Here is a 16,672-nt window from a genome sequence, read left to right as displayed (position 1 = left end):
CTGGTACTTGTAGTTTCAGTGCTTGAACGTGTCGTTTGAGTTATATGCTGAATCTTACGTAGAAACACTCATTCTCCCAGAATGCAATAGACAACGTCAGACTCAATTAAAGTTTGGCGTGACACAAATTTTCAGTCGATTTCACGTTTTCCAGACAGACTGCTGCTGTGGAGGAGGAAAAAACGAAGTTTTATAATATTTCTGTTTAGTTAAAATGTTTGCTGCACTTCATGTAAAATTAATTATTTACACTTCAGTGTTCCAGATGTTCTGCATGTTTACGAAGTAGAAAAACTTGTAGGTCCTGCCTATAAGATAATAGATAATATAAAATAGAACAAAATATTTCAAATTTGTATTACATGAAGTAGTCAACTTATTAATTATATACATTTTACTACACAAAAAATGTGTTTTGTATAAAACAATGTTTTGTAGTGTTCATGGTAAGATTTCTAGCATTTTATCTACTGTATTTATAGTAAAACGTACAGTAGAAAATACTAATTCTACAATTGAAAGGTTAAATGAAGTCGGTATTAAAGACGTGTTGGCTGAATAAGAATGCAACTCCAATTTCAGCTTGTTAAAGTAAGAAAGTGAAAGTAAATCAGAATGTAGTACATGTATATACTTTGCATTGTATGTGTGCTGTGTTGTACTATTTTCTTATATACAATGACAGAATAAGAGTAGGATACATTAAAGCTCTACATTCACATATCAAACTAAATTCTTTTGTAAAACATCAACAGAGGAAAAAAGAACAAAAACAAAAAAGAAAACTATTTAGGATTTTATTAAAACTGAAAAGCTTTTAAAAAGCAATGGATTTATACTGCGTTACATTTCAGTAACCGCTCTCTTGTAAGCCTCAGTGCGCATGCGTAGCTCGTCCCCCCAACCCCTCCTCACCGGCGGCGGCCATTTTCTCTCTGCTGTGTGCCGACCGAGTGCGGAAGTGGCTGAAAACTTAAGGGTTCCGCCTTTAGATTCGCCACTTACCTCACACTCCTGCTTTCTGTCCTCAGAAAGAGTCAGTATCAGTAACAAAACCAGCGCAGAGAGCAGAAATGGCTGGGCGGTTGCCGGCGTGCGTTGTGGACTGCGGTACAGGGTGAGTGTTTTCCACCCGTCTCTACACTGGCAGCAGCAGCTGTGGGGTGTGTGTGTGTATGTGTGTGCTCCATCAGCTATTTCAGCACAGAAATCCGCTAAATATGCCTGTTTAAGTCTGCTTTTCTTCGTCTCCCTCTTCTGACTTTGATTTGACTTTAAAATTATGCGCAGAATTCGGCTGATTGTTGAAAAATGAGGGATCTTGAGGTTGGGTGGTGGCTGTGTGTGCTTTGCTGTGAAGCCCAGATTTTGCTTTCATTGGCTAGCTGTCTGCATTTCAGAAAATGCCCCACTCCCTCTGACTCCGACCATGCACACAGGATTAAATACTGTGACTGTAGACACATGGTGCACATTGCTGTGTTAATATTACGCCAAGCTGGTCTTAAAAGTGTTAATGGATGCTAAATTCTGCAAAACTCATTCTGGTGAGCCCCGATCTGAGCATGCGCATTTCAACTTCCTAATTTTACTGACAGTCCGAGCCGCTTCCTGCTTCTCGCTTTTTGCTCCATATATGGTCGTGTTCGACGATTGAACGGGCATTTAGTAATGTTAGCTGTGTTTTATTCTGCCCTGTGGCATCGCGGTGTATTTGATTCGTGATTTTCGCATCGATTCTGTGGCTGTGTTCATAACTATCTTTGTAATGTTTCTGAAGCGGCAGCTGGGCGTCAGAACTTGGCGCTTCGTTGTGGCTGTCCAGCTCCTCACAGGAGGAACAAGGACTGTATTATACAAACCCTAAATCATATCCTCACCCCCCAGAGCACGAATAAACACGGTGTTACACAAACCAGACAATAACTTTATATGCTCAGCCTTGTAGACTCGGCACGAATTAACACTGTACTATAAAACCTTAAAGTAACCTTAATATGCTCAGCCTTATTACAGCATGAATAAACACGGTATTGCACAAACCTTAAAGCAGCCTTATATATTTAGCCTTACACATTCAGCCTCCTCACAACATGAATACATGAATACACACTATAATTTAGAAACCTGAAAGCAGCCTTATCACAGCATAAATAGACTCTGTATTATAAAAACCTTAAGCTTATATACTCCGCCTTATGTTCTCATTGACAGCATGGAGACATTTAACTTCTAGTGCTATCTTTTAACAGTAGCTGTTCAGAAAAGAAGTGTTTACCGTCACTGAGGTGACAGTTTGAGTGGTACTGTATACATCTCCTTTGAAAAGACCTGTATTTTCCCTCCCTTTTTTCCTTTTCCTCTATGCTCTTTCTCTCTGACGCACACACACACACACACACACACACACACACACACACACACACACACACACACACACACATCCCCATATGCATTTGCACAACATTAATCTTTATCTATTCTCCAGGCTCTTCGAATGGAAGCCCTCCCCACATACACTTTTTGCACATCTCAATTAGGTTTCTGAATGAAAACACCTCTTTCATTGTGTTACATCGCTTGCTGTTAAACATGGCACTGTATGCTGGACATATACTTGGTTTGGTTGAGGCTGGTGTCTCTGAAGTGTTAGCGTGTAGAGACTTGAACATTCCACACTGCATACCTTTCCCTCCGCCCTCTTGCTTTGAGCCATTACAAGCATCTGTTCTAAGCATGGATGAGGAAGAGTGGGCTGTTCTTTGGTGCAGATGTGTGTGTGTGTGTGTGTGTGTGTGTGTGTGTGTGCACGCATGCATAAGTCAAAATGAGATGTGTGAAAGCCTCACATCCTCTCTTTGACCTGCACTTCTCTGCTTAGTCTGCAGCACTGCTTTTTATAACTCATAACGCAATGGAGACATCGAACCCACATTATGTTAAGACAGCTTCTACTTCCCTCAGCAGCTCCTGTTCTCAGAGCTACAGTATGCTTCTGTTTTATTTTTCTTTTGTTATCTGGCAATACAGTTTGTAGGTGGAGCTTGGTTGTGTGTGTGACAGCCACTGGACTTGATTGTTATGGTGTGGATCTTATCTGAAGCATAGACGTTTGCCATAAAAGTATTTAGTACAGTGTCCCAAACGTACCTACACAATGCAGATGTATTTTGTATGAACATGAACATGAGCCCATATGATAGTTCTTCAGTTCTATCCTTTTTTACATGATTCAAGAGAATTGTTGTCTGACAGGTCAAGTTGTGATAACTTGAACATACCTCCCAGACCTTTTGAATGCAAATGCATTTTGATAACAGGAGAAATGTACTTCTCATATCACTTGTTTGAGATCAGCTTTTCCACATGTTCTCTTAAACTGGACTGGGAAATCAGCCAGACTGCCTTTCTGTAAGGTGTGTTTGCAGCTTGTCAGGTGTGGTTGGCTGTTTTATGCTCAGACGATTCTGTAATCACAGCTAAAATATGCCTACACACAAAAAAACTTAGTCACACTTTCAAACATGCAGAAGTCTTGAGGTTTGTTTTATAACAAACTGTTATTACCACAGCTGAGTTTGAGCTTGAGCTTGGTAATAAATCAACAAATGATCAATTGTGTCATTGGTTGTTGAATGAAATGCATTGATTTCAGTTGTCATTGCTCACTGATTAACTCAGCCTCATCACTGTCTTTAGGCCTGTGGGCAATGTGTCAATATTTTATCATTATTTTGATCATTTTTGTTATTGTGATATATAGTATGCTTTTATAAGCATATTTTATATCATAATTAGTCCTCTTTAATTGAATTTAGTGCAGCAAAGTATGTGAAATGTTGAATAATAGTTGTTGTATTTATAGTTTTTCATGGCAGTTTTTAAATGAGTCTGTTCTGTCTGTGTGTCTCAAAATCTCATGATGTCGTATTTTGTGAAAATGTCTAAGTATTGTGCTATACTACTTTCCCCACCTCTAACTGTAACCTTTCAAACTGAGCATCACATGAAGAATTTACTACCATATTCCTGTGCTTTAGGATATAGGAATTGTGGCCTGATGCCCTTTTTTCCCTATGTCCAATATTTCCCTTTCCAATATGTCAGTATTATGATAAACTACATAGTATGTCACTATATGCTATTCTGAGTGTATCTTGGATATTGTTAGTTTGTTAGTTTTATTAAGTTGGGAAGGTTTTTTTTGGTTACTAACAATATGCATGATACCCTCAGAATAGCATATATATTGGATTTAGTGTAGCGCAGTATGTGAAATGTTGAGTCCAAATCTTTGTTTCATAGATTAGTTTTTCAATGTGGCATTACTTTTTCTGTTCCAACTTATCAGATATCAGAAAAAAACAAATATTGTGACATTATCTATTTGGGGAAAACTTCTCAAAGTGTCATGACATTTTTGCTATACTGCCCACCTTTACTAGAGTCCACAATGCTGCTATCAGCATCTCATCGACAATGTGGCCAACAGCTACTCGTGGTAAATGTTAAATTGCCCAAAACAGTTTGTAGTTAATATCATTCATCCATATTAAATGGACATTAATAGAAAATAAATGGCATGGACAAGATCATGTAGGGTAATGATTTTTAATGGAGTTACATTTAATGAAGTTACACCAAAAGTTCTATACAAAGACATTTAATGATTAAATGGTTCTTCAGATTGATGGAGAATGTGTTGTATACAGTTCAATTTGGAACCTTTTTGGTAATGAATGGATGTAGCACCAAATAGGGTTCTTCTGTTGTTACAGGCTTGACAACGTAACAACGCTTTTTGGTGCTATATAGAGCCATTTTCAAATAGGTTCTATATAGAACCATACACCACACATTCTCCATCAATCTGAAGAAACATTTCATCATGCAAAGAACCATTTGAGCATAAAATGAACCCTTGAAGAATGATCTTACTTATTGAAATATTTTGAGAGTAAACACTCTCAAAATGATTCTGAACAAGAAATCTTAGGCTAAGAACACAGAAGAGTAAAAATGGAAAAGCAATTTGTTAATTATGCAGTTTGTCACATTTATAGTACAACAATAAAAAAAAAAACTTTTGTGTAGACAATATGGAGGTTATTTTTGTTTCTGTGAAAATCGGTGTTTTCCTTCACCAGATATTGAGAGCATTTTGGGTGGTTCTGGTTTATTGTTTCAAAGCTGAAATTAAAGACCCTCTGGAGTTCTGTGTTTAGTTTCATGGCTGGTAAACTGAATGAAAGTACTGGACAGTTAAATGAAAAGTGGCTCTGACAAAATTTAAGCGAACAGTATTCAAATCCTCCTCACTCCTCCAACCTCATACCAATAGCTGGTATAGAGCTGTTTTAGTATAAATTGTGAGCAGTATAATGTTATGCAGTGTAACAGTGTTAGTGTGCATTTTTGGAAAAGCTGTGTTCTGCATATGTTTGTAATCTGGTGAATGTGGCACGGAAGTTATTCTGTATTTGTGTGGGTGTGGTTGTCTGAACTGTTTAGCTCAAAGTTTTGTCTTGTCTTTCTGTGTTTCAGGTATACTAAACTTGGATATGCAGGAAACACAGAGCCTCAGTTCATCATTCCATCATGTAAGTACATCCATCTGAAACTCTGAGTCTGAATTGATTTAAAGTTTTTAATCAAAACTCTGAAATGTGCAGGGCAGTGGTTCTCCAGGATATAGAGGTGGGCAGCATGATAACTCATGATGATCGCAACATAATATGTCAGTGCTTTTTTCTGAACGTATAATGGACATCATCTGTACTAAAAGAGCATGGGTCAAATGCATATTTCAATCAAAAGACCATAACATTTATGATAGCATTTTTTAAATTAGTTAATTAATACTGTTTTGCCAGTGCATTGTGTGTCTTATTAAACTTACAAACAAACAAAAAAAGCTTTTTTACCAGTAGCAAAATGTGGACATATTGTGATACATAGCATTTATTGTGAAAGCCTCTTTGAATATCATGATAATATATGTTTACCATATTGCCCACCAGGGATGCACCAATCATAATTTTTTGGCCGATTCTGATTTCTTTACAGCCAGATTGGTCTATGGCAGATTTTTTTGGCCAGTTTTGATCTGTCTTTTTTAAAATCTGAAGCTCACGCTGTGTGGGCTAAATGAACACATGAAACATACCAGCACATTTCCAGTACTTTCATCAGCCAAGCTGGCAGTTTAATTTTTAAAATTTTAATTTGGTTCCATATTTAAATAACATGAATGAAAAACTAACTGCTAAATCAAAAGTAAGAGGCAGCTGGCTATTAAGCCCAATCGTGCATAATTATGTTACAAAGTTTTGGTACAGGTGTAACAACAACATTCAAATACAGCACAGGTGATTTGTGTTTTGGGCAAAATGTGTCAATTCTGATGCTGGCTGATTCCAATTGTGCATCCTTATTGCCCACCCCTACTCCAAGACCAGGATTAAGAGGCTCTTTGTGTTGAAGGAAATATTTCCCTTCATAAAGCTATGGACTGAACCTTTTCACATTTTCAGTCACTGCATGGAATTGTTATACTAATTAGTTTCTGAATGTATTGCAATATCTTGAGGTCTGAAAGCAACAGGGTTGAGTCTGTCTCAACCTGAGGTGAAAGAGAATTTCTGAAGTCACACTTGTTCTGGGGCTTTGTTAGTTTTGGTTTGCTAGTTTAATTCACACTGAAGTATAGTGGGCGTAAGTGCCCTCATTTCTAATCATCCTTTGCTGTTGTTCAGGCATTGCCATCAAAGAATCAGCCAAGGTGGGTGATCAAGCCCAAAGGAGGATGATGAAGGGCGTGGACGACCTTGACTTCTTCATCGGAGATGAAGCAATTGACAAGCCCACTTATGCCACCAAGGTGATTATTCAGCACACATCCACATTTCTACTGTGTGTGGAATAGTGCAGTATAACTGCACGCAGAACAACAGCATGCAGTGCTGAGCTCTGAACATAAGCACTCATTGGAATATAAATGTGACATACTTAACTCAAAGCTAAGTCATAACCTGTCTCTGTTTCTACATGAAGTGGCCGATTAGGCATGGTATCGTAGAGGACTGGGATCTAATGGAGAGGTTCATGGAGCAGGTCATCTTTAAGTATCTGAGGGCAGAGCCTGAGGACCATTACTTCCTACTGGTGAGTGATGCAGTTCTCAATTCGCACCTGTATTTATATATCTGAGTGCATACATGATGATGATGATGATGATGATGATTCTGCTACAGACCGAGCCACCTCTGAACACACCAGAGAATCGTGAATACACAGCAGAGATTATGTTTGAGTCCTTCAACGTGCCAGGATTGTACATCGCCGTGCAGGTATACACACAAAAAAGTTTCTGTTGTGGTCCAGTCATGTATGCCAGTTATTTACTGTAGTTCTGGTTTTCTTATTAGTGTGATGTGTTTCTTGTGCTTGTTTGCAGGCAGTCTTGGCTCTAGCAGCATCCTGGACCTCTCGGCAGGTTGGAGAGAGGACCCTAACTGGTACGGTCATTGACAGCGGAGATGGAGTCACCCACGTCATCCCTGTGGTGAGTCCCAAACAAATAGACTAAAATGTATGAAGGGTCAAAAAAAAAAAAAAGTACAGAATTTTATGTGGACGAACCTAATAAATGTGGGCAGTGAAACACTGAAACTATTGGTTTAGGTGAGGATTCTTGTAATTATGCATGTAATTGGTTGAGTAAGCTGTTTTGCTTTTTTTATGTTTTTTTGATGATGTCTGTTAGGCGGAAGGCTATGTGATTGGCAGCTGTATAAAGCACATCCCCATTGCAGGGAGAGACATCACCTACTTCACACAGCAGTTGTTGAGGGAGAGAGAGGTGGGCATTCCACCTGAGCAGTCCCTAGAGACTGCTAAAGCTGTCAAGGTACGTGCATGTGTGTGTGAGCATGTGTGTGTGTGTGTGTGTGTGTGTGTGTATATATATATATATATATATATAATGTATGTGTATGTGTGAGTGAGAGAGAGAGAGAGATAAAGAGAGAGTTTATTTGTGTGAACAGAGTTCAAGGTCTTGTTGAGTCTTGTTAGTTCTGGTTGGAGGCCCACTGGGAGGTAGTACGAAATGTCACTCTTGCCTTTGTCAAAATAATGATTTAATATTTATCTATGCTATGTATATCCTTGTCTCTAACATATAGCAGCTGTTGTGGCATTGTGTAAACTAGTGAAGAAATCTTGAATGAGAATGCAGAAGAAGGTTATTCATTGGCACTTATTCATTAAAGCTGCATTTTTGAATATGATCATGTAAAAATTGCGTACATCATTTTCAATTTTGTAATTCCTCAGTTTGATTTTTGGCATGTATGTATGATCAAACGTACGTCTTGTAGCAATGCGTGTACATATAAGTGTAACATTCTTTTTTTACATTGAATTTAATTAACTAGCGTAAAAATTAATTTTGTTTTTTACATTGCTAATAACAAAAATTAAAAATTGACACTAACAATTATCCACAGGTCAGTCCTTGTACTACAATGTTGGTACTTTTTTTGTTTGCTTGTTTTTTTGCACTCTATAAATAAATATTGCAACTATTTACTCTCTAGTTAAAGACATTGCTTTGTACTGCTTGTACAGTTGAACCATCTCTGAAACATCTGAATTAGGGAATATTTTATAAAAATGTACATGTGAGGGCAATTTAGGGCGTGTCCTTCACAAACGCGATATGTGAATTAACTTCACACATTGAAGCTGATTGATCAGTTGCACTCAAATCACCACTTGTTTTGACACTGTACTACAGCTTCATGAATCCGACACAAAGTAGGTCATATGTCATTCAGGGTGCTCAAACCAGCACCTGTTTTTTTTTTTTATTTTTTTTATGCAACTAAAACACAGTAATAGGGCCTTTCTTCAGATATAGAATAAAGTCTAAGTGCTTGATGAACTCTGAAGTCTGATGGTAAGGAGTGGGATGTGTGTCTTTCCTATATCCTACAGTTTTGTGTGTAATTTCTTTCCTTCTTTGCATGCAGTCGGGAGACGGTCTGAGCCTAACTTGGCTGAGCTTAGTCTCGCTCAGTTTCACATAATGAAGCTGTTTAGCATAAAGAACCTGAGTAATATTCTGGCTTCGTTGCTCAGAGATAAGCTATTTGTTCTGACATAGTCTTTCAGTGATGTGCAGGAGGGAAAATGTAGAGGATAGTCTTGAAAGTAATTCTTAAAATGCACTCAAATAATGTGTCGATGCATGCGCATTCTGTCTGCAGGAGCGTTTCAGTTACGTGTGTCCTGACCTGGTGAAGGAGTTTAATAAGTACGACACAGATGGCTCAAAATGGATAAAGCAGTACACTGGCATCAACGCCATCAGCAAGAAAGAGTTCACCATTGATGTTGGATACGAGCGCTTCCTTGGCCCAGAGATATTCTTTCACCCTGAGGTCTGTTTCTGCTGTCACACATAAACAGCATGCACAGGAAAGCAAATTCATATGTTGCAGCATCAACACAACACACGTTCTTTATGAAGCATTTCACTGTTTCTGTCTCACAGTTTGCCAATCCAGACTTCACCCAGCCAATCTCAGAAGTGGTGGATGAGGTTATCCAGAACTGTCCCATTGATGTGCGTCGTCCTCTCTATAAGGTAACACACAGAGTATTACTTTCTTTGTGCATGTTAGCACTGTGTTAACAAAGGATGTGCATTCTACTAATTTTGTATTCAAGTATCTGTAAGAGTTGATGAGTGGTTATTTGGATTTGGCCAAAATGAATGTGGGTGTTGGTTTTTTAGGTGAGCACTGGAGTTGTGCAAAAAATATCTACATGCAGAGGAATACATTTGACAGCATGCTGTATTTATTCAGCAGTAGCCAAGGGAGATGGTGTTTTTTTGTGTGTCTGATAATTAATGGCGACTGCATCTGATGAGCTGATTAGCTGCTAGAGCTAACAGCACAACGCTGGGTGCTTATGAGGACTTGTCTTCTACTACTTCTACTGTTTTCTTCTCAGTGGACGATGTGTAAACATGTTTGTCAGAGAAATATCTTTTCAACCATAACCTTGAATAAAACAAAGAAATAAATAATGCTGTTTTAATAATGTTAATTACATAATTGTTGATAAGATTTCAGCACTGGATTTCAGCAGTTATGCTACTAACTCCCCCAGCTCACTGCTGCGTTTTTTCGATCAAATGATCCACATCCCAGTGCTGGTCTGCAGCTCAGTGGTTGGAAGCCTCTGCTCTAGAGCAATTGGAAAAATGTAATATCTGTTTATTTCAGAATATTCTGTTGTGGACACAGTGCTCTTGGATTTTGTACATGATTTTGGACATTTGCCAAAGTATATAGAGCAGAGGCATGGATTTGGGTCACAAATTTGATGACTTTAGGCTTTACGTAGTAAAATCAATAAACACTAGCACTTTCACTTTAATTTCAACTCCAGTGATTTGATTTTTGGAATTGGATTGGCCTTATGACTCAAAGAATCTAGATCGGGGGTGCACAACTGGCAATTAACAGGTAAGTGTAAGCAGGTGTGTTTGAGCAGGTAAATCACCAAACTATGTTGGACTCCAGCTGTCTAGGACTGGAGCTGTGCACACTTGCTCTAAATCTTTTATAAGCCCAAAGCAGTTAGTCTCAGGCATTCTGCCCACATACCTTCTGATATATGCTATGCAGTGGCACAGCTATCCAAATCTTGCCAGGTACACTCTTGCTGACTATCTACACTTATGTGTGTAAACATGTATACACACTATTTTTTAGTGGTATAATTATGCCTGTTACAGTTGTTACATCTTAATAGTTTATTTAGAGGAGTAATTGACACAATTTTTAAACATTATGTTGGTAAATTTAATATACAATTACTTTGTTGGTGTTAAATGTTAAAGACTTGTCTTAGCACTTGCCTGTAATGACTTGGGTCTCAAGACTTGAGACTCATCTCTGATGTAGAGAGGTGGTGAATTAAAAACTGGGCTGCAATAGATTGTGCTATGCACTGAGTTATGTTTACGTGTGTGTCTCTGTGTCTCCTCTGCAGAACATTGTTCTGTCAGGAGGGTCTACCATGTTCCGCGATTTTGGCCGGCGTCTGCAGAGAGATCTGAAGAGAACTGTTGATGCTCGTTTGAAACTCAGCGAGGAGCTCAGCGGGGGAAAATTAAAGGTTTGAAAGAGGGTTCAAACATCATCTAGCCAAAGAGGAGATGAAGAGTACTCTAGCATAAATTCACGTGTGTACATTTGATTCTTCTGCAGCCGAAGCCCATTGATGTGCAGGTCATCACTCACCACATGCAGCGCTATGCCGTGTGGTTCGGAGGATCCATGCTGGCCTCAACAGTGAGTTACACGCATTACATAACCAAACAAGGCTACACTCACATTGTTTTTCTCGAGTAACGTGTCAACTTATCTTTTTATCTCCCCCGCTCTTCCCCACCATCCTAGCCTGAGTTCTACCAGGTGTGTCACACCAAGAAGGATTATGAGGAGATCGGCCCCAGCATCTGTCGCCACAACCCTGTATTTGGTGTCATGTCTTAAGAGTCCTCTGATCTGCATACACACGTTTTCACACACACATTAACACAGGATTTGCGGGGTGGGCTTGTGGTAGGGGCTGGGGAAATGGAGCGGGCAAATGGAGAGAGAGAGCTCATTTCGGTTAACACCAAACCTGTCTGCTGGATCCAGATGATGAATGGTTTGTTTATTTGTTTTTTTGTTTGTTTGTTTTTTGTTATTCCCGGTACAAGGGAAATGTGGTTACTAGACCAAAATGACTCCAGCTCTTCTCTGCCTCTCTGCTCAGTAATACATGGGAGTCTAAAAAACAAACAAAAGTGAATGAGTTTGGAAACAATAATATTGACATTCATGTTGGTGATGATGCAAAAGACTCTGCTGGCATTACTTACGTTTAAAGCAAATGGGGGATAGATGAGCAAAGTGACTCAAGTGACCAGATTCTAAAAGACGTTAACCATGCCAGTCCTCTCCCCCTGTTCCTTCCTGATGCCTCATGCATAATGGGTCAAGCAGGGGGGGGATTCAAACCAGATAAAGCAAAATAACTTTATTCTACATCTTTAATTCTTTTTGCGCTCTCAAGTTTAAAAAAGAAAATCTCTATTACCTTATGTATTTCATTTTTCTTGCCTTTGCCATCAAATTAGTTTTAAATATGTGACTGCTTTTACCTCCAATCATATCATATATTTCCACGTTCCTCAATATTAAAAAGGAAAAGCGTCTATCAATAATAGGACTATGATGAGCTTGAATGGGAATGACTATCAGACCAGTATTGCTAACTTAGTGGTCTTTTTTTTTATTTTATTGAACATCAAACTACAGCAGGTTTGGATTTGTAAATGCAATGCCTAAAACATTCCAATAAAGGCTTAAAGTGGTTTCTACAAAATTGCCTTTGTTCTTTCTTACTTAATTCTTTGTCTTTGCTCCTGCATTACGTTAGGGTTGAACGTCTATCCCAAATCTCAGGAGCTCATTGTAATTAACTCTCAATTTGGTGCGTAGTTGTAGCCCATTTGCCCATTTAAGTGTTGCAGAATGCTTTTTGTGGGTGGTTCTGACATATTTATTATCAAACGTTTTTGTCCTTCTCATTAGTCCATATGAGCTGGATCATATTTCAGCTGACCCATCGTTAGAAATGAAATCATAGTAGTCATTGTTGTTACTACTACTATCAGCCTACCAGCCTGCCTTACTTCCTGCCTTCCTTACTTACTTATTTGCTTACAGATAACCTCAGAGCCATGTTCAGTGCTGACAACAGAACCTTCTTCCTGGAAGCTCTCAGAGGCAATGTGTCTCAACAAGACAATCCTGGTACTTCCTTTACTGACCACAAGAGGTCACTCTTTCATTCCAAATGAAATTTCAGAGTTTATTCAGGAAAGTTCCATCTTAAAAGTGTAGTGGCTCCAAAATGAAAGCATTATTCACTGCAGTATGTCCATCTTGTTCCTTAACACACACAAAACCTATTAAAAGCAGTTGCTTCTATCTCAGCCTTAGTTCTATATATTTTTAAGTAATGACTGCACAGCACAATCTATTGCAATAACACTGAGATAGTAACTGTAAAAGCTTTGTGATTGTTTAGAGGAAAGTACATTTCCTAAATTGCCATTACTGTGTCTCACAGAGGCATGGCTATTGTTCAGGTTATTGCTGTCATCTTTATTTCTTTCTATTTTTTTTTTTATTTATTTCTGTTATTTACTTTAAAACCCTGGAAGGCATTTCCAAAAGCAAGATTTTCTTAGCTCAATAGCGACTGTTGCATGCGTTTTGTGCAATGTCTCATCAATCTTTTAGCACCAGCAATCCTAACTGGCTAATTGAGTCCATCATTCAGCAAGCTGCTGCACTTGTTCAGGTGTCAGACAGTCCAAGGTTTCGAACGATGCAGTTTTACGGCAAGTGATCTTGTGAATATTAATATTGCAAAGAGAAAGTTGAAGAATTGTGGTCTGCACAAAAATGGCTATTGAACATGTAGTGTCACACGTAAGTAATTGGACAGCGGCACATTTCTTCTTGGTTTGACTCCAGCAGATCAGATTTAAATCAAGCAGTTCAGCTGAAGTGCAGAACATCAACTTTAACTTAAAAGTATTTACATATAGCCATGTTGGAATCACATTCCTTTTTATACATAGTGCCCACATTCCTGGAGATCATGAGGAACTGGATAAATAGTCCCAACTGAAACTGACATATTTAGTACTTATTGGTAACTTCTGGTAGTCTGCAACCCACACATCAGCGAATGCTGAGACATTGCCCTCCCTCTGCTAAGCCTGTAATGTAACCCTGATAATTTCCTAATTGTTCTAGGGCTTTTCATTCAGTCTTGTCTTCAGGAAGAGAAATGTTTGCCCACTGGGGTTCAGGCTAGTTGACTGACTTGGTTAATCAAGACACTTCTTGGTCCAGGAAACTGTGTGTTTCTCAACGTTGAGAACCCCTTGTTCTGCACATTTTAGTATTGTCCCTGTTTCCAACACACCTGATCCAACTAATCAGCTAATTAACAAGCTTTTGCACTGTGTTTTTTAGAACTGGCATAAACACCAAAATGTGCCAGGACCAGAGGTGGGAACCTGTAGTTGTGTAGTATGTTTGCAGTCATTTGCCTGAGGCAAGTTGAATCCCAGTCCAGATTTGAGGCATTTGGTTGAATCTGAGAAGTTATGATTCCTTTGTACATGTCAGATTTCACCAGCAGTTACAAGATCAGTAAAGACAATTGAACCATTTCCGCTGGCAGCAAACTCACTGACCTCAACCACACTGAGCATACATTTCACTTACTGTTTAGCAGATGATGGGGATACTGTCATCTTTTCATCCTTGTCTGGCACTCTACGGGCTTTTTGTGTACTTTTTAGCAAACTTTAATCTGACCTTTCAGTTCTCTTTTGTGGGGAGTACTCTGAGGTCATTCAGTTGTGTTCTTCTCTTGTCTTTGATGCACCCTTGGATGCGTTTTTGAGAGTGCTCTTGATCAGGTGAAAAGTTCTTTCTTTGAAAGTCTGTTGCTGTGTTCTGTGGTCTGTTGGATCTTCTGCTGTTGATAAAACCCACCAGTGCATTCTTACTTCTTAACAGTGTACTAAATAGATGATTTTGAGATGCCTAGTATTTTGCTATGATCGATTTATTTAGATTTTCTGGCCTCACTGTGGTGTGCTTTATTGATACTGACACTCCTTTGGACCTCATGTTGAGAGACAGCTGCAACAGACTCCAGATGCAAATGCTACATCTGGAATCAGCTCCAACTAATGGTACAATAACACACAGCTGGCCAAGAAACAACATAGTCCTATGAGGGACTACGTATCAAATCGTAAACTGTCCTATGGGAGATGGGAGTATTGCAGTTCTAGAATCTTCTCTTTTGTTCTCTCAACTACTGGAGAAATCCTGCTTTAGGAAAAAGCAAGAAACAGAGACCATGTTTAACATACACTGTATGTCTAAATGTATCCAACCCCCACCTCCAATTAGTGAATTTAGCTGCTTTAAGGTGCTAACACAGCCATTCTCTGGAGTGACAGAGCTCCATCCAGAGCTCCTTTAGGATGAGTTGGAGTGGAGGTGTTGATCCAGAACTAATCATCCAACATCAGCACCTGACCTCACCAATGCTCTAGGGGCTGAATGCAATCAAATCCTCACAGCAATGTTCCAACATCCAGTGCAAGAGTCTCCAAATCCAGTTTTCAATCACTGTAAATCAAACTGTTGGCCAACTAGTGTCAAACCTACCAGTGATCACAAAATCCACAACCAGAAACTGAATTCAAGGTCTGGATTCTTAGATGATCGAGTGTAGTGGCTGTTACTACAGCAGCAAACTCCCTATTTATACCTTTGATTTCAGAAAAAAATGGGATAAGCAAAACTTCTGGACATAGTGCACATATAGATAGTTCTACCTCAGTTAGTCTAATAGATGTTACTTTCACTTTGAGTTTAAGTCTTTCTTTGATTGAGGTACCATAAAATACACTGCTGGGTGCAGCAAGTCCTGATCGAAGTTTTAACCTCCTTCTGTCGTTTAGCCCAGACTCTCTGATGGCTGCATGCTGACAGCTGTCTCGAGATGTGATGGAGCGAGTGACTCTGCACTTTTCATGACGTTTGTGCTGACCCGACCCTTTCACAGCAGCTGAGCTGTGCGTCCGGCAGGCCACAGATGGAGTTGACCTGTGCACCAGCCGGACAAACGGTTGCGTGAAGGTCCTTTGAAAGGTATCTGCAGGTTGCTTGAGAGACAGGATGGGATGAGAGCGAGATATAGAGCGAGGGATAAAGGTATGGTATAATGGAAGGAGACAGTCTCCCATCTCGGAGGAGTTATCAGACAAACAGACAGAGATAAAGGGGAGAACAGGAGGAAGATGGAAAGAGAGAAAGAGAGACAGAGGAGCGATAGGGAGACTGATAAAGAAGGTGAGCAGATTGTGAAGTGCCTCTATCTGCTCCAGGGTTATTTTTATTTTTTCGTTATAATAATTTTATTTTTTTTTAATGCAGTCTTGACTTTTCTTTCCTTGAGGACTCTTGGTTCCAAATCTCTGCTCACTTTCGTTGTCTGGGAGAGACGGCGCTTGAGACAAAAAATTCTTTTATCCATTTTTTACATTTCTATTTCACTGTACTTGGAAATGCGGTTACACAAGCGCACCTCCGCCCACTCACTCACTCACTCTCTCAGACACATCTCTAAACTCTATTCAATCGTTCTCCTCATCTATCTCAATGACTGTCTCACACACACACACACACACACACACACACACACACACACACACACACACACACACACACACACACACTTTCCTTTACAGTTTTCCTCCTCCATACACACGTATAGAATGAGCCTGTCTCTCTCTCTTTCTCCGCACTATCTCTCCTGCAGTGAGCAGGAAAGGAGGACAAAGAGGCTATTATCAAAGCGCCGGTGGTGGTCAGCTCTGCCGTGGAGGCCGAGAAGAGTGCGACAGAGAGTTATATTGGAGGAGCTCCTCTCTAGACTGACTCAAAGCCACACAGACAGTTTTTATCTTACTGCTTCCTATCAGTGAGCGCTCATGGGA

The 16,672-nt window shown here is 39.4% G+C and overlaps 1 protein-coding gene across 1 annotated transcript; it reads left to right on the top strand.

Annotated features, from left to right (window-relative positions):
- The first annotated feature begins 906 nt into the window (after positions 1 to 906).
- Positions 907 to 12,456, top strand: actr3 (actin related protein 3). The gene is made up of 12 exons (XM_036568125.1): positions 907 to 1,117; positions 5,545 to 5,600; positions 6,756 to 6,880; positions 7,054 to 7,164; positions 7,254 to 7,349; positions 7,457 to 7,564; positions 7,766 to 7,909; positions 9,273 to 9,446; positions 9,560 to 9,652; positions 11,071 to 11,196; positions 11,289 to 11,372; positions 11,481 to 12,456. The coding sequence occupies exons 1-12, from the start codon at positions 1,074 to 1,076 to the stop codon at positions 11,574 to 11,576; spliced, it is 1,257 nt and encodes a 418-aa protein (XP_036424018.1). The 5' UTR covers positions 907 to 1,073; the 3' UTR covers positions 11,577 to 12,456.
- Positions 12,457 to 16,672: the final 4,216 nt, after the last annotated feature.

Source organism: Colossoma macropomum, unplaced genomic scaffold, assembly GCF_904425465.1.
Source record: "Colossoma macropomum unplaced genomic scaffold, Colossoma_macropomum, whole genome shotgun sequence".
NCBI classification, from domain to species: Eukaryota; Metazoa; Chordata; class Actinopteri; order Characiformes; family Serrasalmidae; genus Colossoma; species Colossoma macropomum.
This window is presented reverse-complemented; position numbering and strand designations above follow the sequence as displayed.

What these genes read in the sequence shown, in the direction of transcription:
- actr3 (XM_036568125.1), top strand. Translation starts at nt 1,074, where the DNA reads ATGGCTGGGCGGTTGCCGGCGTGCGTTGTGGACTGCGGTACAGG. An exon ending in GTTGTGGACTGCGGTACAGG is followed by an intron (nt 1,118 to 5,544) that starts GTGAGTGTTTTC and finishes TCTGTGTTTCAG; the next exon opens with GTATACTAAACTTGGATATG. An exon ending in TCAGTTCATCATTCCATCAT is followed by an intron (nt 5,601 to 6,755) that starts GTAAGTACATCC and finishes GCTGTTGTTCAG; the next exon opens with GCATTGCCATCAAAGAATCA.